This window comes from Phalacrocorax carbo, chromosome 6 (genome assembly GCF_963921805.1).
Source record: "Phalacrocorax carbo chromosome 6, bPhaCar2.1, whole genome shotgun sequence".
NCBI classification, from domain to species: Eukaryota; Metazoa; Chordata; class Aves; order Suliformes; family Phalacrocoracidae; genus Phalacrocorax; species Phalacrocorax carbo.
Genome location: NC_087518.1, coordinates 15,069,842 through 15,090,165, shown reverse-complemented (window position 1 = coordinate 15,090,165; position 20,324 = coordinate 15,069,842). Strand labels below are relative to the sequence as shown.

At 37.8% G+C, this 20,324-nt stretch overlaps 1 protein-coding gene across 3 annotated transcripts in view; it reads right to left on the bottom strand.

Annotated features, from left to right (window-relative positions):
- ARHGEF3 (Rho guanine nucleotide exchange factor 3) overlaps nucleotides 1–20,324 on the bottom strand; it is a 142,236-nt gene that overhangs the window by 81,186 nt on the left and 40,726 nt on the right. For all 3 annotated transcript variants that reach the window (XM_064453859.1, XM_064453860.1, XM_064453861.1), the window contains one exon: nucleotides 11,059–11,125. In XM_064453859.1, coding sequence (XP_064309929.1) covers nucleotides 11,059–11,125 — 67 coding nt within the window. The remainder of the gene's footprint in view (nucleotides 1–11,058; nucleotides 11,126–20,324) is intronic.

Below are 20,324 nucleotides of genomic sequence, written 5' to 3'. Positions count from 1 at the left end.
AAAATACATAACTTCCCACACATTATGTGAAAAATTATATTTGCATATGATTCATATATACCAGTTTCAATGTGCATTTGAGCAGCCCTCTTCGAAATCTAGACATAGATAGCAACTTCCCTTAGCCAAAGTTAAGGAGAAAACAATGCAGAATATTGACCCCAAAAAATGGAATCCATAATCATCACAAGTGACTGAAACACGGTGCTTTATATGGTGAGTAAAAATGAGCTATCTCAAATGGCTTTCCTTCATTACAAACTGAATTAACTATTTTGGGCAAGTGAAACATGTCCTCAGAAACCAGTAAAAAGGAACTATTGAGAGATATATAAGATTTGGTTCATTTTTAAAGCATATATGGACTCGAATGTAAAGAACAAGTGCAAATACAGGGAAAAGTAAAACCCTGAAACTTCTCTGATCCTTTCTGCACACACTGCAAATACACAGCAAAAAATTTGAGTGCTTACCTTTCAAAATATTTTTAAACATTTGTAAGATAGTTCATTCTTTGTTTCAGAAGACTTATTCATTAGTCATATCAGAAGACTGAATATGTTATTACTACTATTACAAAGAGACTTTTTTGTTTGTTTAAGACTTAAGTAACAATTGTGCAAAAAGTTCAGGCAAGCACTCATAATGGACAAGAGAAACAGCTGAAAAGAAGTTGTAATTGACAAACTCAAACTACATAAATTTAAGCAAGCTGTTCATTCAGTCTCTGTGCAGCTGCTAAGACCAATGCAGTAACAAAACATGAAACGAAACAAGATAGCACCATGAACACAAGATCAAGTAGCCAGAAATATCCACAAAACTGTGGGTAAAAGGAATTAAATATTACTGTAACTTTGGTTTACAGGAACAGAGAATGAACACAGGGTATCAATGATTTAAATTCAAAAAATATCTGACAACATCTTGAGAAACCTTCCTGCCTTCGTATCCTCACTTGTAAGATGCCCAAAGCATGCGGGTGGCATAAGGTTAGTGTGTCAAATGTTTATAACAAGCAGCACATGGTAAGTCTTTACCCAGGCAGCACACAGTCAGTTTCCAAGCATCTTCTGCTGGTTGAGCTTGTCAAAGCAGTTTCATTGTTGCTTTCTTCCCTATAATTCTTAAAAGTAAGGAAATGTTAAAAAAAAAAAAAAATATTCTTTTAGGGCAGGATCCTACTGCTGCAACTAGGATTTTGAACTGTACAACTAAGGGGAAAGCACACATCTGAAGTACTGTTGTAGGAAGACAACACACCCTTCTTCCCTTCTGGAAGCCTAAGCAAGTGAAATGCAGGTTCACATGCAGCCACCAGGCCATTCAGAAAAACCTGCAGCTACCTCCCCCTTTTCAGAAACTGTGTCTTAAGGGGGCTGACTTTAAACTTTGTTTAGCAGTCAACCCATTCTTTGATTTACCTACTGGTAACAGAGGAAAGCCTCCACAAGGTTGGCATTTGATACATGTTTACTATTGGATATTAAACGTAAAAAAATTATTGAAAAAAATCTTTTTACTCAGAAGAAGGATAGCAACCTACTTAAATATTTCTTTAAAAAAAAAAACAACAAATCAAAACAAAAAAAAAAAGAAACAAAAAGCCAACCAACCCAAAACCCCCCACAACTTCTGAAGCTTTTAATCCATTTCAGTATGTGACAGTGGCATGAGGAAAGCAACTTACTTGAATTAAGCTATGAGGGGTCTCAAGTTTTTGTGCAAATAACAGAGGTTCTGCGCTCTTCAACACAATCAACCACAATGTAGAAAGAGACAGCACCAGTGTACAATTTTTTACTCAAAACCAATATAATGAATATTTTTAAATGTGTATTTTAGAGTTTTAGAATGTTACCTCAAATCATGTTAGGATCATATTATATGCAGTGCTTCATAATCTGGAATTAGATTTAATATCCCATTTCGAAACATGTAGCAGAACCCAGGAACTATTATATCTGTCATCATAAGTGGTTTTTAAGAGCTTCAGCAGCTCAAAATTTTCTAGAAAATTTTAATTTAGTGGTATTTTAGAAACGTTACAGTATGTTCTTACAAAAGTTTAGATTATAAATTCTTTAAAGAAACAATAGTTTATTATTACGTTTACATGATATCTAGCAAAATGGAGACCTTGTTTTCCAGTTGCTACTGTAATAACAAAATTTGTTTCCAGGCTTCTATAAATAAAAGACACCATCATATTGCTCTTACTATGCATTTGTGTTGGATTTTAAAAGATGGCCATACATCTTTAATTGCTGTGTGCTTTTTTAACCAAACAAAACAGCATTAGCTCTCAAGGAGAATCATCATCTTATGTTTAGTTAGAAAATAATTAGGACTTGTTCTAAGACAGATGTCTCAGAACAATGCTGGCTGTGAAAGCACTTTTACATTTGGGAGGAACAGCAGTCTTCATACAGAGTACCAACAGACCTACTCAAAAATGTTTCTTCCAATTGAAAACATCAGAAAAAATTCAAATTTCCTGTTCTTTTCCCATCAGCTCTTGAGGACTGTTTATAAGCTTGTTCAGAAGTTTTCAGAAGGCTTTCCTTCTCTCTTGGTCCTTAAAAGATTTTGTTTAGCTTTCTGTCACTAGTACAACTTGACAACCTAAATCAGAACATGTGGAAGTGGAGATGGAGAGGCAGATGTTTGATAAAACCTCTAGTAAAGCACAGAGGATTTCCCAACTGTTTCTACAAATGATGCTTTTGCAATCTTTTCCAAATGTGTAGCCCTTTAATTTATGTTTTCTTTAAAATTGACTCCGTAGTTTTAAATAGTGCTTTCTAAGCACTGCCAAATTGGAAACCGCTACAATTAACTTAGACTGCCCAGTGAGTTTTTACAGTACAAACACTAGGAAATTAGACAACAGACCATCACAATTATTTGGTTAAAAAAAAAAGTAAGGAGTGATGTTAATAACACATCTTTGTAACAGGCTGTAATAACATCAAGTTCTACTGCAAGCATCATGACTAGTAAAAATAAACTAAAAAAAAAAAAAGAGGCAATTAAATTCCATGTTCACAACCATTCATGTCCACTAGTCATTTTAAAATAAAACTGCTAATCTGAAATAGTGTAGCATCAATAAGATACAAATATGTCGTTCAAAATTGTTTCCAAAATGTTGGTTTCTCAGACCAAGTGGCATCAAGTTCAGCTGGACAACAGCATCACCCTGTTAACCTTTACAAGTTTCTGAAACAAAGTCATAGCAAATAGTAATTTCACATCATGTGTTCTCAAAGGCACTGTTGGGGTGGGGGGGAAACAAATACAAAGAAATGGGCAGAGTTTGGTTTGAGTTAAATTGAACAGGGGTCAAGTTCATATGCTGTTGAACAAAGAAAAGAACAGTAAATGACAGCAGGAGTACAAGGTAACACCCAATCTATGATTAAAGACAGGAAATCTGCTATATAACAGAACATCAAACTTAGCCTAAGAGAATGACAATTGGACCTATCTGCTTTATCACATGTTGCTTCGAGCTCAGTACTGTTTGTATGTGCAAAATAGCTGGCATGACGGTTTTATAGCATATGCAAAATATTTCTACTATAAATAACAAACCACACCCGGAACAAAAATAAACTTGTTACAAAGCACTTAGAGATTCATAAAATAAAGCCCCACAATATTAACAGAATGACTGCATAAAGTATTTTTCAAGAAAATATCTATTCTGTGGAAAAATAACATGAAATTATAAGAAATCCTTCCCAATGGGGGATATCACAGTATTTTCATTATCAGAAAAATTCAAAATATTAATTGAATAACTGAGCTTTAATAAACAGAATATCTACTCTTTACAATACAAATAATGATTAAAAAGTCTTGCAGATATAAAATCTTATGACAGTTTCTTCATTTCAAGAATTCATTAGCCAAGCCCTCTGTAAGCATGCCTCATAACTCTTGTCCCAAGAAACATACAGTCTAAAGTGTATTTTGTATAACTAGCATGTAATTGACTGGAAAGTAGCCCTGTAAGCTAGGTAGACAGTCTTAATGGCTACGTACTTAACTCATAGATTTAGACATAAAAATTGCGAAAGTTTAATAAAACAGCTACTGAATTGAGTTAATGAAAACATTGCAAACTCCTAAGCGTTACAGCACTCTAGATAGCATGAGCAATAAACAGCTCATAAAATGTGTACAGGTTTTTCTACCTGAGTCCTAAACTACTAGAAACCTGGCCAAGTCTAAAGGCCAGCCTACATCATTCTCCTTTACAAATAACTCCAACTCGTAGGTGTCCTACCACCACATGTTCAAGTACTACTGTATGCAAAGAACCTTGTAATTTATACTACGCTTTGAGCCTACAAAGAGATACATTAATTCTTAGGTCTGTGGTAAATGGCTGTATCATCAAATCACATTTAGCTGGAATTTCAAATAAAAGATCCTGACATAACTAACCTAACATCACACATTGTGGATAGATATTATCGTGGCAATTAAATCATGCTGAGTCATGCATCAGTTTGGAATAATACGTTCTTGAGTTCTTCAAAATTGTCTAACTGGTCACACTGAATTGCTTTTTAAATTCAGTGTATACATTAAGAATGTAACAGTTCCGATGTGTATTTTGGAACTGCAGATGGAATTGACTGCTATCCAGTTACGCAAATGCCACACAATGAATTTCTGATAACATCTCTGTCTGTTTGCCAACATAAACCTTGCTGTTCCAAGAGAAATTAGTCTTGTGACTAATCACCAAGAGTTTCAATGGTTTGTTCAAAAACAAAACCAATAATAAGCTAAAACATTTAAAACTCTCCCCATAGATTAAGCAGGGAGACATCAAACCCAGCTCTTTTACAAATAAAAATCAGTGTCCAGGCTGTCTGCTTGCTACAGTTTATAAGCTCTAGTATTCTGAACTACAAACCGTGTATCACGGAAGGGAACTTTTAACACTCCTATAACCCCCTAACTCTACTGCTATCAACAGTCTGGAGCAAAGTTTCCCTGCTCCTGCAATGCTCCAAAGAACGACCTGCAAGGCTACAGGGAAACTCAGCTTCTACTCAGCTCATTATACAGGCTCTATGTTTACAGCATCCATATTCTAATGCCTTAAAGCAGAAAGACTTATAGAATTGCTTCTTACCACTTCTAATACCAGGTATCAGAGACATTCTGGCCCAAAAAAGTTCAATGCTGGACAGAGGCACAACAGTACCTCCACAAAGGCAGAATAAAAGCAAGCCTGAATAAAGACAGTACAAGAGAAATAGTACTGGGGCAGTTAAACCCTGCAATGGAAGAGCTTGCAACCCACTGGAAGAAGAGATCTAAAAAGGAGCAAGCGGAGCACAGGAATACATCACCAGTTAGAAAGGAGAAAAAGGAATATGGAATTTGTACTTTTCGTTTTCAAAGAGAAAGGTGGGTGAGAAGAGTAAGGGATCAAGCATCTACCAAGCATCTCTAACCTACTGCAGAAGGTTAGAAGAAACAGAGGGAAATGGATAGGCATACAGTACCAGAGCAGGCTGGGAGAGCAGAGATGCCAGCAGGACTCCCCCACGTGGAGGAGGCTTTCTATGACACATGAAGAAACTAGTTCCTGACTGTTAAGCCGTAACGGGTATAATTATTCCTCTTACAGCTATGTTTTCAATTATGCAAAGTAACCCACACACCCCCCTTTACAGAGGAAACAATTTAAATTGTGCATGAAAAATACAAGTATGTTAAAACAACAGAAAACCACATGCGCTTTTTAATGTATATGATAACTTGTGTTTTAAAATCATATTGGTCATACTAGTGACAATGATTGACGGTTGGACTTGATCTTTGGAAGACAGAAAAGAGGTCTTTTCCAATCTTAATAATTCTATGATAATGGTATTTAAGCACATTTGATCTAGAGGCATTAGTGCATAATTTTGCTTCAACAAGTATGAATAAAGACCTGTCTGACACCACTCCTAATAACTGTCTGTTAAGGGTAACATCATTGCTTAAGTAAATGAATATCAGTGGATACAGACATTAAGTAAAACCAGTCAGAATCCAGCAAAGGTAAAGAGGTGCTTTCTGTGATAGTATGCAATTAACCATCAAGTTAAAGCTAGGGCAGAACTTTTCTCTTAACAACTTTTATATTGTTTAGATTCATGCACCCTGAAGGGAGTAACTGAAGTCTGCCAGCCTGCACAAAACAAACATACTGTTTTGTAAATACTGTCTGAAGAGCATGGATTTCTTCCCATCTGGTGTGAAAGACACCTTCCCCCCCCCCCCCCCCCCCAAACACACTTGTGGCAAAACTAGCAAAGAAACCACTTACACATCTAAAATTGACCTCCAGCATGCTTAGCACATTTTTAAGTGAGGCTTCTCATAACTTACATCAGTCTTCCTCACAGGTGACCACATTTGCAGGTTGGTTAGTTAAAAGCTTTAGCAAATGTAAAAAGGAAACAAAAATGGAGGAAATAGGAAGAAGCCTAGTTGCAGTAAATTATCTTCAACCTTCAGGCAACTGCACACCAAACACATGCCTCAAAATATTTCAAGTAGAAAATGTTGGTTTAGATTTCACTACTTATTTTTAGCACTGAAGTTCTTCAGCCAAATTTGGTGTGTAGGGGGAAAAAAAGGTAGAGAAACCATCATCATGGTTCCGACGGTTTTCTAAAGTATGCAGGAAATGATGCTAGCTCTTGGTGGAACAGTAGAGAGAAACATCAACGACAAGCAAAGACAAAACATGCATCCTCTTTGGGTATGCCTACAGCCCCAATATTCTTCATGAGCTGGGTAACAGCTTTTCTTTCAATCATCTGACAGTGTCTTCACAGCCATCTGAAATGTCATTAAATCAACAGCAGGACTGCTATGTACTTTGCTACGTACTGTTTTTGCAAATGTACGTAAACATATTATTAGGAAAAAAAATCATGTAATGAATTTCAGTAACACAAGCCCACAATTCACATGAGTAAAGTAGTCTAGAAAATTATCCTGCCGACAAAAAACAAAGTGGGTGATTTTTAAAGAAGCAGGAGGGGAGACAGATAAAGAAGCTGAAATTTGAAACTCCTCAGGAGAGATTATTAGTTTTCTTGAATTCAGAACTTTCTTATGAAGAAGCCTGACTACTCTTACTATGGTAAAAAATAGCACACAAGTATGTAACTCAAGACTGTATCATAACTAGCAAACAACCACAGAAGCTTTAATCCTGACATCTTCTAACTGCACATGCATGACTGTACAAACATAATCCTCATTTGATGGGATGCTTTATTAAATAATACTGTTTACCACCCTACATGGCAACATAACACGTTACTTCCATAGACACCAGAAGCAGCATATTAAACTGCTCTCTCTTCTGTATAAGCACCAAAGAGTGGTGGTAAGGAAAGCCTTCTATCTGCATCAAGGTTTTAAGGGAAAAGTGGCATGGAGAGAAGAAGAAAAAGGGTGAGAGTTAATGGCAACCAGAAGAGAGAGCAAAAAGAGGATTATTACCAATCTCTGTGACAAGACCTGTGCTGTTCTTGTCTTTACATACATTATTGTCCTGTCTCTGAATTGCCCTATGCCACCAGATATCCATGCCTCTCCTTCTCCTTACCAAGCCCTGGCCACAGATTGCTCCACACCCACATGGCATCTTTATCTTCCTAGAGTCTTTATTTACAAAGGCTGAACTAATAAATCTGTTGTGTTTTATAGTAGACTTCTGCCTCCATTCCATACTTCCACCTCTCTGCTTTCACACTCACTAGCTTTCCTCCGTTTCCATACTTGATCTCTCTCTTGCTACAACTTTCACCACTCTTTGCTTTCACAACCCCGACTATCCCTCTTGCCAAGCTACAGCTTCCCCCTCTTTCCCTCTTCAATCCTATATCCAGTATCTTCCTTTGCTTTATTCCTTTTCTAATCCAAGTACTGCAATCCACCACTTAATCTCTTGTATTCTGGTTTTCCCATTGCACTGTCCCTCCAGCCTCCTATATTCTTGTCTCCACAGGTTCTGTGTTTCTTCCTCTGAAATTACAATTCTAACTATAAATACCTTCCCTCTAAAATAGTCTATTTGCTGAACACCTCACTATACAATCTCCTCAGAGACCAAATTAACCTGATGCCTCATGTCTATGCAGCAGCATATAGCAGAGATTGCACTGCTTGATAAAGTCAAGCCTAAATTTGATCTAAAGTAGGATTGATTTATTATAAATAAATAAATGAATAATGAAAATAAACTCTCTTCTCCCCACTGATACCTAAACGCTGCCCAAAGTTCTGGAAGTAACCATTACCATTATCTAAAAATTACAGCATTGGCAGAAACACATAAATGATATCATCTTGACATGGAAAGCCCCATGGAGAGAATTAAATATGATCTCTAACCACGGGCCCCAAAAGAGCTGCTCAACACGGAAAAAAAAACTTCTTCCGAAAAAATTCATTTAAGTAAGGAGAGGAAGAGAGAAGTGCAAAGGAGTTTCTTCGGTAAATGTTTAGCATCTGGGCCTTCCTTATCTTACATTGAGGTTTACGTTGGTGTATGTTCAAGGGTGCTTCAACACACCCACTTTATCAGCATGATACAAAGACATTTAAAACCAGTGAACTGACTGCAAAGTGAGGATACACTTCACATGTAGATGAACACAACATTGCAATTTGGTGCTTAACGACTTTCTTCTCTTTTTTTTTTTTTTTGTGACTGTTGAAATGATCCTGTATTACAGTCTGTAATGGCATAGATGTTTGAAAAAAAAACATAGCTATGAATAAGTCAGCTCCAGAGTTTTGTTTGTTGTACTCAGGCGTGGCACTGCTCCACAGTCAACATTCACTTACTTCTTTTACCCAGTAAGGTTTTACTCCTGTTTGAGAAAAGACATCAAAGTTCACCTTTTATCATTCACCATCTGTATGAAAACCTTTATGACTTCAAGTCTGCTCATTGGGCTTTTCATAACACAATTTTTCCATCCATCAAAATGAAGTTGATGCTGACACAATGCAAACATCAACAGAGACTTAGATCTCTCGTCCAGTGCTCAACTGTCTTTGTTTCAGCATCTAAAGAGGTCAAGTTAACAACTGATACAGGTTCTTCCCCTGATTTAGTAATTTATTTCAAGCAATTAGCTGCAACTGCCAATTACTATGCATTCAGTTAAATATTACAGTTATGGAGCCTGACATCTGTATCAGTGTCTCGTAAGTTTCCTTAAAAATGAGGTGGCAGACAACTCACATAGATCTTCATTTCTACGCATGAAGGAAGCAATTTGAGGATCCTTTACTCACTGCCTGTTTTCTCTAATCAGGCTATATATACACTACATATTCCAGTCTCCTTTCAGGTTCTTGACTTCTGCTCTCGATTCTGAAGTCTTTTACTCCCCTGTTCTCTGTTCTGTGTGTATTAGCCCACTCCTTTGCCATGCAGCTTGTGTCACTGACTTCAAGCCGACACACTTACCAACCCGAGACCCCTACTCCCTTTGAGCTATTGCTCTCTGAACTTGGGATCACTGTTTCTCCAGCTACAACTCATACCTACAACACTCTTCCAACTAATTTCACACGTACCTTCTTCCTCAATTACTTTTCCAGCATAGATGGGAACTGGGAGAAATACTAGAGTCAATTGTAATTTTAAACTGGCTCTGAAATTTATAATTAATCTACAGATTAGAGGCTGTTGGTATTTCCCCTGCATTCTTGACAATGCTGTTGTGAGGGAACTATTTTCTCAGTAACACTGACAAGTTCACCCCTGTAGTTTTGTGGTGCAATGCGAGAAATAGACGGCGAAAACAAAAAGCTCACAGTAAACAACAGTGGATGCTCTATATAAAATATCAGATTAAAATGCAGAAATCAGTATCAGATATTGTAAAAGGTATTTTTTGTTTAATGAAGTGTACCATATTATGACGAACACAGATCAGTAAACCTACCAATGCCATTTACCCTTTCAGCAAAGCATTTAAGTAATGTCTTTCTACTTAAATCTTCTGTTGGAAGAAGCTCAGAGAAAACGCATTCATATACTCTCCTGAATAAAAAACTGAACTCTTTCGATTCAGTATAAGTCACTCCACATTACAGGTAAAGGTAATTTACTGTTTACTATGCCAAATAAAGTTTGCAAGGCAGAAAAGACCTTCCTTTGACCTAAAGGTTGCAGTAACACTACCACTTATATACAACATGCAGTGACAACTCCTCCTCCTAGATTGTATCCCACACTACAGTACTTACATACACGGCAAACACACCATTGCCATTCAAAAACTGCCACCATCACATTGAGTTTTTCAGCAGACGGTGCAGAAGGCTTCATAGGTCATAGAGAACAGAAAGGGGACAACAGGACTTTGAAAGAATTAATCTGCATAAGAAGCACACCTTTGAAACCTGAAGCAGACAGGAATAAAAGCTTCTAATACCACCAGCAGATATTAAGATTCTCAGTTTCACCTGATTTTTTTCATGTGTCTTTCCACTCAGTTACTGTGGTAACACATGCTTCCATATTTCCTTCCTCACCCAACCAAAAATGAATAAAACCTAGTCCCTTCTGCCTTGTAAGAAATCCATGTAATTTTTGCTATCATTCTCCAACTGTACTTCTGCAAAATTCACATATACAAGCTTTCAATATGTAACTTTACAAATACCTGTTTTAAACGAGCACTTAAAAAAAGAGTACATATAAGTTCAGTTTGGCTGAATTATTTTCAGAATCAAACACACACCGATTTTTTAATTCACACTGTATGTTAACCCAGTTATACTAAATGATCTCCCCATCCCTCATAGTATGTCACTCAATCACATAAACAAAAGCTGGTTTTTTTAAACAGCCTTTAGGAGGTCACAAAATTAAAAGCTCAATTTTATAATTTTTTGCCATAATTTTAGTACTTGCAGATCATGTTTTAACGAGAAAGTTACACTGCGGTAGAATAAAGCAGGAGGGAATGTTACAGAGCATGAACAAAATTACATCAAACTCACCCCTCTGAAATTCCAGCCCTTGGTAGAAGGAAACAAGGTAAAATTGTTCTGTTGCTGTTGTTTCGGCCTGCAAGATGAGACAAGGAATAGTGTTTACATTTTCAGCTGTCATATTTTCTATATCAATAACAGAGCAACAATGGAGGAAGAAAAGAAAAACACAGGCTTCAGGTACCAAGCCACCTTAGACTTCCTTGGCTGTACTTCTGACAGGTTTCTCTCTTCAGTTTAGTTAAATGTTTTACTTCAGATAGAGAGCTAAGGGACATGGCAGCCTTACAAGCCTTCAGAGATGCACTGACCTATGTCTGACAACAACTTATTACTCCTACTGGTTGGCAACAAGCAGAGACAACCCTGACCTGAACAGTGTGGGTCTATGAAGCTGCAATTATGCCATGTGATGCAAGATGGTGTAGTCTGCCAGCTGTACTAGATGGGGACACTAAACAGCCTTTAATCCTAACAGTGAAGCTACGCGAAGCGCCAATGTAAAGCAAGCTAGCCATACCTCTGCGTGACGCTAAGAACTAGAGAAGCTGACTTCAGTTTTTGCTCATTCCAAAACCCTTCTCCTACCCTATAATTACCACTGTACAATTATTTCTGCAAAGTAACCATAACATTCTCCACTCCAGTCTTAGTAAGTGCTTTCCACCAGTAAGATCTTAAATTACTTTACAAAGGTAGGAAAACATTGCTGAGATTTTACACATAAAGTCAAAACAAAGCTTGACTGACCTGTTAAGTTGACCAAACCAACAAATAGTTTGGTGGAGCGACCTAAGTGCTGAGCGCACTGCAACTCCAACTGTGCAATTATACAGACTACGGAAGTGATCATAAATAATAAAAGGAAAGCAAAAACTTGGTTAAAAAATAGCAAATTAAATGGCTGCCTGTCAAACCTCACCATCCAACAATAACAGGACAGATGTTTTGCAGCTAAAGCGCTGGATTAACTCATGAAAGATCTGGGAGTTGTTCCTGCTGCTTACAGTTCCTGAAGGACTCCAACACACTGCCCCAGTTTATTTTCTGTAGAGTCAGGATAGCTGTAGTTCTCTTTTTTTCTGTCTTCTCTATTTTGGTGTAAAATATTTGATGTACAGACTTTTTTCTCGTTAAGTGCATTAAAACACACCATAGAGCTGTGATCACAATAGGTGTTTTTAGATGCCAACATAACGCAAATAATAAACAGTAATCAGGTCAATTAAGTCATTTTGGTAACATCAAAGGTTGAGATGTAAATCTTCTCAGTTTTTCACTCTACGAGCCAGCCAACCAGAAGGAATATCAGTATTTGAAGCATATTGATAAAGTCATTAAAAAGCCCAAGGCAACATACATCAAACTTTAGCATTACAGACTATCCCACTAATAAATCCTCCTCCTGCAGCTTTCCAAATTAAAATATTATGAAACTGAATTTCTAACCCAAAAGCCTCACTGGAACTGGAACTGCATAGTAAAAAGAGAAAAAAAATGATTAACAAGAACAAGTTACACAGAATATCAAGTGTCCTAACACTGTTTTGCACCCTTTTTATTCACACGTGATCTCACACTAGAGCCAGAGTCAGATGCTCTAAAAAGCATTGTGAGCTTTCTGGAGTTCTGCTTCTTAGTCACTTTTCAAAGAAATCTCAAACTTGCATTTCTGCATTTTTTTCTTTGATACTTCAATGGTGTTCATGCATCTATTTTCCCCGTTTATTAAGAACTGCACTAGTTTTATTCTAATTAAGCTGAATATAGAGGAAACAAAAGACATTTCAACTTCAATATAGCAGGATTTATGATAGTTTAGACAACAGTTACAAGGGAAATGAAAACTTCATTAAAAATTATCTTTCCCCATAATCATTCTGTAACAAGGACTGAGAAGTCTGTAATAAGCAATAAATTTATTGTATCATTCATCTAAAATAAACTGAAGGCCACCCACTAGAAGACAACCAATGCCTAACCTTTTGTTATAACCAATCTGTAACTTTCCCATTCACTGAAAGCATCCCAGACTACGCAACAACAGCCAGTCTTTATGGAGAGCAGGCAAGATTAAATCTACATTTTGCCAGTTTTCACAATAGGTATCCTCCTTCCTTATCAGTCAAGAACCTTACTTCATTTTAGTGAGAATGAACCTCTTTATTATTCACAATAGTATGCTAACCTCTTCCTTTTTAATACTATTGTGTTACTGAAGAGCCTTAAATGCAGCAGCCTAATGAAACAAGCCAGCTTTACCAAAAGAAGTTAATTAAAAAGGTAGTGAAACATATTGAAGTCACTGTATGTTCCTCCTTGACTTACTGGCCTGGGCTGATACATACAGGGTGTAAGAAAATTCTTCACAAATTGTTTTTCACCCAATGTGCACAGCACTCTTCCAATGAACAGAAATCAGTCCAAAGTGTTACACTCATTTACCACCCTATGGGCTACCTTAAATAACTTCTAAAAAAACTTTCACTTTTATGCATCTGGCATGGCTATCACTTCCTTATTTTCTGTGCTATGAGGGGCACACAGAGTTTAAGTCTGAAACACAGTGAATACATCAGGTCTTATTTCCCATTAAAAGCAACCATTTCATACAGCCTGTCTCAAACTTACCAAATACTAAAACTGCAAAAGCACTGTCCTACTATCTTACCCAAAGACTGTTTCAGAAACCCTACTGTTCCCAAAACTAGAAATGACCTACACTAAACATAGTCATAAATTGCTCATGAGCACCATTCTGAACCAGCATTTTTCAGCTGAACATGCCTCTAAATCAAAATGAAGTAAAATACAAGTTCTGGTTCTCAACTGCACCTCAAGTAACAGAATATAGTTCTACCAAAAAGATACCTGATTCACAGTTTTTAGATTTGCCCTTCACTATCTTTAAATAATTTTGATCTTTTGGTCTTCCCAACTGTCAACATCAGTGAGAACTGTACTGAAAAAGAATTGGAGTATTGTTTTTCTTTTTTCTTTTTTTTTTTTTTTAATATATTTTAAATTAATGTCTTCCTCTTTTTTTCTACAGGTCACTACTCCTGTTAATTCTGAACATTCTGTTTACCGGGTAAATCTTTTCAGAATTGCAACAGTATATAAGCTAATTAAGAAACATCCTGTCTGTATTATAAAACTATTAAAACACTAAATTCACAGAATCACAGAATCCCAGGTTGGAAGGGACCTCAGGGATCATCTAGTCCAACCTTTCTAGGAAGAGCACAGTCTAGACAACATGGCCCAGCACCCCGTCCAGACAACACTTGAAAGTGTCCAATGTAGTGGAGTCAACCACTTCCCTGGGGAGATTATTCCAATGGTTGACTGTCCTCACTGTGAAAAATTCCCCTCTGGTATCCAATCGGAATCTCCCCAAGAGCAATTTGTGTCCATTTCCCCTTGTCCTCAACATGTGACTCCTTGTAAAAAGGGAGTCTCCATCTTCTTTGTAGCTGCCCCTTAAGTACCGGTACATGGTAGTGAGATCCCCTCTGAGCCTCCTTTTATCAAGGCTGAACAAACCCAGTTCTCCCAGCCTATCCTCATATGGCAGGCTTCCCAGTCCTTTGATCATCTTGGTGGCCCTTCTCTGGACCCCTTCCAGCCTGTCCACATCCTTTTTTGTATAGAGGGGACCAGAACTGCACACAGCACTCCAGGTGTGGCCTGACAAGCGCTGAGCAGAGTGGGATAATGACTTCTTTATCTCTGCTGGCGATGCCCTTTTTGATGCAACCCAGCATCCTGTTGGCCTTCTTGGCCGCAGCAGCACACTGTTCGCTCATGTACAGCTTCCTGTCCACCAGGACCCCCAGGTCCCTTTCCACAGAGCTGCTTTCCAGCCAGGTTGATCCCAGTCTGTGCTGCACTCCTGGATTACGTTTTCCCAGGTGCATGATCTTACACTTCTCCTTGGTGGACTTCATAAGGTTCTTGTTGGCTCACTCTTCCAGCCTATCCTCATCTCCCTGCAGAGCAGCTCTCCCTTCTGGAGTGTCTACTCCTGCGCTCAATTTGGTGTCATCAGCAGACTTCATCAGGCTACACTTGATGCCGTTATCCAGATCACTTGTAAAGATGTTGACTAACATTGGGCCCAATATCGATCCCTGGGGGACCCCGCTTGTGACAGGTTGCCACTTGGAAAAAGAGCTATTTACCACCACCCTTTGGGTGCGGCCTGTCAGCCAATTCCCCACCCACTGCACAGACCACTTGTCTAGGCCATAACACATTAATTTCTCCAGGAGATGGCTGTGGGAGACTGTACCAAATGCCTTGGAGAAGTCCAGGTAGACAATGTCTACCACCCGCCCCATGTCCACCAGGCAAGTCCCTTTGTCATAGAAGGGCACCAGGTTTGTCAAGCACGATCTGCCCTTAGTGAAGCCATGTTGGCTTTTCCCAATCACGTGCTTCATTTGACTTGTGATGGCCCCCAGGAGGATTCGTTCCATAACTTTCCCAGGGATTGAAGTAAGGCTGATGGGTCTGTAGTTACCCGTATCCTCCCTCAAGCCCTTCTTGTAGACAGGGGTAGCACTTGCCTTCCTCCAGTCCTCTGGGACATCCCCTGTTCTCCACGATTTCTCGAAGGTTATGGAGAGTGGCCTTGCGATGATGTCAGCCAGCTCTCTCAACAGCCTCGGGTGGGTGGCGTCAGGGCCCATGGATTTGTAGGGGTCGAGCTCCTGTAATAATTCATGTACTAACTCTTCCTTCAGTGATGGTGGGTCTATGGTTAGTTTAATGGGGAATTTTGTTCCCAAAGCCTGGGACCCAACAGCGCTGGTAAAGATGGAGGTGAAGAAAGTGTTGAGGACCTCTGCCTTTTCTGCATCGTTGGTAACTGACTCTCCTTTTCTGTTTAACAGTGGGCCTATGTTTTCCTTCTGTTTCTGCTTGCGGTTGACATGTCTGAAGAACCCTTTCTTGTTATTTTTGCCATCTACAGCCAGTTTCAATTCAAATTGGGCTTTTGCTTTTCTAACTGCGTCTCTGCACACTCTGGCAATGCCCTTGTAGCTCTCAACTGATAATCTTCTACTTCTCCATCTCTGGTACGCTTCTCTTTTGGATCTGAGTAGACCTGGGAGTTCATTCTTGAGCCAAGGGGGCCTCTTGCTCCGCTTACTTCCCTTTCCTTTGTAGGGGATAAATTGGCTTTGTGCTTCCAATAGAGAGTTCTTGAAGAATTCCCAGCACCCACTAGCTCCTTTGTCTTCCATGGAAGCTTCCCATCGAATCCCTCCCAACTGAGCCCTGAGTGAACTGAAGTTTGCTCTTCTAAAATCCAGAATCCTTGTCTTAGAGCTGACCTTCAGCACGCTCAGCAGGACACCGAACTCCACAATATTGTGGTCACTGCAGCCAAGGCTATCACTAAATTGCTATTTGATATTTTAAATACAAAAACGTAAAGCTACAAAACTGTCTAAAACTCTATTTTTAAAATAACCAATAAATGTTACATTTTTATAGAAGGAATACTCTAATAATAGGTCTACTAGACCCACTTGATTTGTAAAGAAAATAATTTACTGACCAGACCAATAATAGAAGTTATCTCTGGCTTAAGTAGGTAGCAGATAGATCAAAATAAAGCATTAAGTTAAAGATGGAAAGAGGAGATAAATCACTAGTCATTAACAGTGATGAGCAGATCTGACTTTTAGAGGCACGTAAGTAAAATAAATTACTCAAATGCTATAGTAAGGCTTTTTCAGATGTCAAGAACAAGACAGTATATGCAGTTATAGGAACCATCCCTGTGACTAACACTCTTGAAATACATCATCTAGATGATCACAGACTATATCATGTCTGAGAAAAAGAAAGTACATAATGTGTCAGGGAAAGAGTGGACTCCCTCCCTACAATTACTTGCAACAGTAATCTCAAAGCTGTAATTTATAATACTTGACCTTTATAATACTTGACCTTTCTTACAGATGGATCTGTTTTCATTTAGCTGAAAGTCACCAAAATATTTTTCCCCAGTACCGCAGTTTCAAAAGACTACAAGGTGGTACTATGTAGGAACTCTTCAGACTGGGAGGGAGGGGGTCACCAAACCTGTCAGCTGACCTTGGTTTGGAGATCACTATGGAAAGTTTATCTTGGAAATAAAGCCTAAAACCAAGTCCATCCAGTCTCAGAAAAGTGCAAGCGGAGGCCTGCCGCTTGGAAAGGCAGATCGGGAAAATACTCAACCTTCAGCCGTGTTAAATTCCTCCTCCTCCTCTTCAGTGGGAGTTTTAACTGTTCATTTTGTATTTGACCTTTAAGATCCAGCCCTGGCAAAATAAGCCCTGGAAATGGCATCTTCACATCTTAGTAGCTCAGATAATCTTAGATCCCTTGAAACATTTACCAGGGAATGACTGAACTGTACTGACTTGCTTGCCTGCTAGTTTCCTAGTGATCCTGCTGGTCAATAAGGATAATTTGGAATTTTACTGAACAAAGCATTTATTACAGCAGGAACTTTTGACAATGTTAATATCCTCTGAGCTGTGACTATCTTCAAACAAGTTGCTTCTACCACTATTTTGTAGCCTGGAGAGTAAATGGCCACCGAATTAAACATATAGTGAATTATCAGCCAAAGATTTGTAAGGTCCCAGAATGAGAATCACTTAAAGTCCAAAGTCAGCACGAATAAAGTTCTAGAACTTCTAGTACCCATGAGTTAACTTGTATAGTTTATTAGGTTAATTACAGTAGATCAACTCCCTGTGCTTCTTGTAACACAAGGCTATGTAACACATTGCTCAACAGAAAGCAAAGCTCTACAAAAGAAAATGACTTGGAGATGTGGGGAGGGGGAAAAAAGAAGAAAAAAAAGGAGAAAGAACAAGATAAACCATGAAATAAAAGACTATTATAGGCAGAGAAATGTTGTTTTCTTTCTCACAGCTAAGTACATACTACAGAAGTTTGTATACAATAAAGATGATGTTGCCATAAACTCTACTAAAGTATTAGAGTGGATTAAGGATAAACAGCAGTTGGTTTCCACTGTGGAACACTGAATTAAAAATACACATACATTTCTGTCAAGACTGAAGTAGGTATTATTTGTCTTACAGTATGTTATATTGTCCCATTGGCTGCTTTCATTCAGGGGGAAAAAAAAAAAACCACAACAAAAAACCCCTCAGTATTTCATATTAAACCAGCATCATCACAAAGGCTTGTCTGGAAACAAAACGTCAATCCTTCTTAAAATTATTTTGCAAAAATGAACCCTATATTTTACATGTGTTGAGTTTAATTAATATATACCTAGCATGTTCCAATTCTGCCTTGGAACTTAAAACTTGTTGTTTTTTTTTTTCCCCTCATCCGTCACCAGTAGCAATAACATTTACAGATCAGTGAAACTGCAGTTTTTACAAAGACTGAATATGAACTATAACTATACTTTCTGCATAAAACTCAGGATAGAACCCACCTATGTTCCCCAGAATTGCGCTGACAATGCTAAGAAAAAATAATTAAAAGTCATAAAATAATGCTTTTGTCCTTAAGATGTGGAGAGTTTTCTATTTAGGTTCCCTCAAACACGTACTAGGAGGAGATATAATTAAAATATCTGCTGGACAAAGATACCCTTAGCAAAATCTTTATTTAGACGCAATTTTTAGACACCAAATTAACACACCTCCCAGAATACATCAGTGGAGGAGGTTTTTTTGTGTAATCTTCACTGTGCTGTAGGTTAGTTCTATAATGACAATCTATAAGTAAATAAAGGAATCTAAAGACTACAACATGCACTGGATGTTTTAAAGAGTATTACACTTACTGAAAAAAAGTGTTACCTGTCCTGAAGCACGATGATGAGATAAGTAAACGATTTATGGCAGTTTATATTAAGGTTACGTAACTTTTACATCTTCATCAGACCTTGCACTCTTTCTGCACACAGAATCACTAACTACAACAGTATTTTGTTTAGATATGAATATCCAAGCTGTGTGTTTTGTTTAAAATGCTCAGCTGCTACACCTGTTTGAAGATAAAAGCGCATTTCACAAATCTACATGAACATAATACAAGGAACATACATGAACATGAACATAATAAAAGGACATGAACATAATAAAAGGAAAGCTCAAACCACTTAGAGACAAGCTGTGCTAAGTACAAAATTTTTTTCAATCTGCAGAAATAAAAGTTGGTACTACAGCTGTGAGTATTTTACAGAGACTGTTATGTAATAAATAATACTTACTGTTCAGAACTGTTCTTTGTAATGTCATCTGCTCAACCTATTGAAAGTGTACACTAATATATGGTCCCTAAAAGCACATTTATTTTAACACACTGGGATATTTGTGATACTAAATTACAAAAAAAAGACAAAACAAAAAACTTCAAAACAAAAAAAAAAGTGGTTTACCTGTTTACCTGGTGAAGCCTGAGATATGCAAGAGCATTTTACCTTTAAACAATACTGATTCTCTTAGATGTTCTACGTTACGGATAATGATAAATTTAATGTACCTTTGGTACTGATTTTAAAAGCAGAAAACCCCCCATGGTTTGACTTAATTAAAAAAAAAAAAAAAAACACTGACTCTTCCACTTGAAATCTCAAATAGTATTTCTCTTCTACACTAGGCCTCCGCATTTTGGCACTAAAAGGAGATTGTGGAAAATTTCATTTATTTTCCAGAAGGAGAAAGACCAAATCTAATACAGTAGAATCTGGCTCAGAAAAGTTAAATTCATATGCAGAGTTTATTTGATACACTTTTCTTCCCAAAGGCAACACATCTCTCAGAGATTGTGTGTATGTTTGATTCGCCAAGGTCCAATCCTGCATACGTGAGCTCTTTAAGCTCCCATAGTGCCTACTGACAGATAACTGGGGAGGGGAGGAAGACCACTTAGGTGAGCAAGACTGAATACTTACTATCTTGAGAAAAACAAAAATATCTACTAAGGAAAAACCAGATGACTGATTTTCACTAGCTGACTTCCTGAACACTAACACAATCTTTTATTGTCCTACTATCATGAACTATGTGTCATAAACGTATTAAGAAAGAAAAACAGCCCTTGTGAATCTGCATATACATACACAGACAAAAGCATCACTGCAGTGATGATGCACAGCATCACTGAAGCAGGTACATGTACCAAGAGCTGTCCCACACCTACTCTTTTCCCATGCTTTCTTCAGAATGTGTTTATTTATTCTATGAATCAATGCAAAGCACCATAAAATATCCCATCACTAA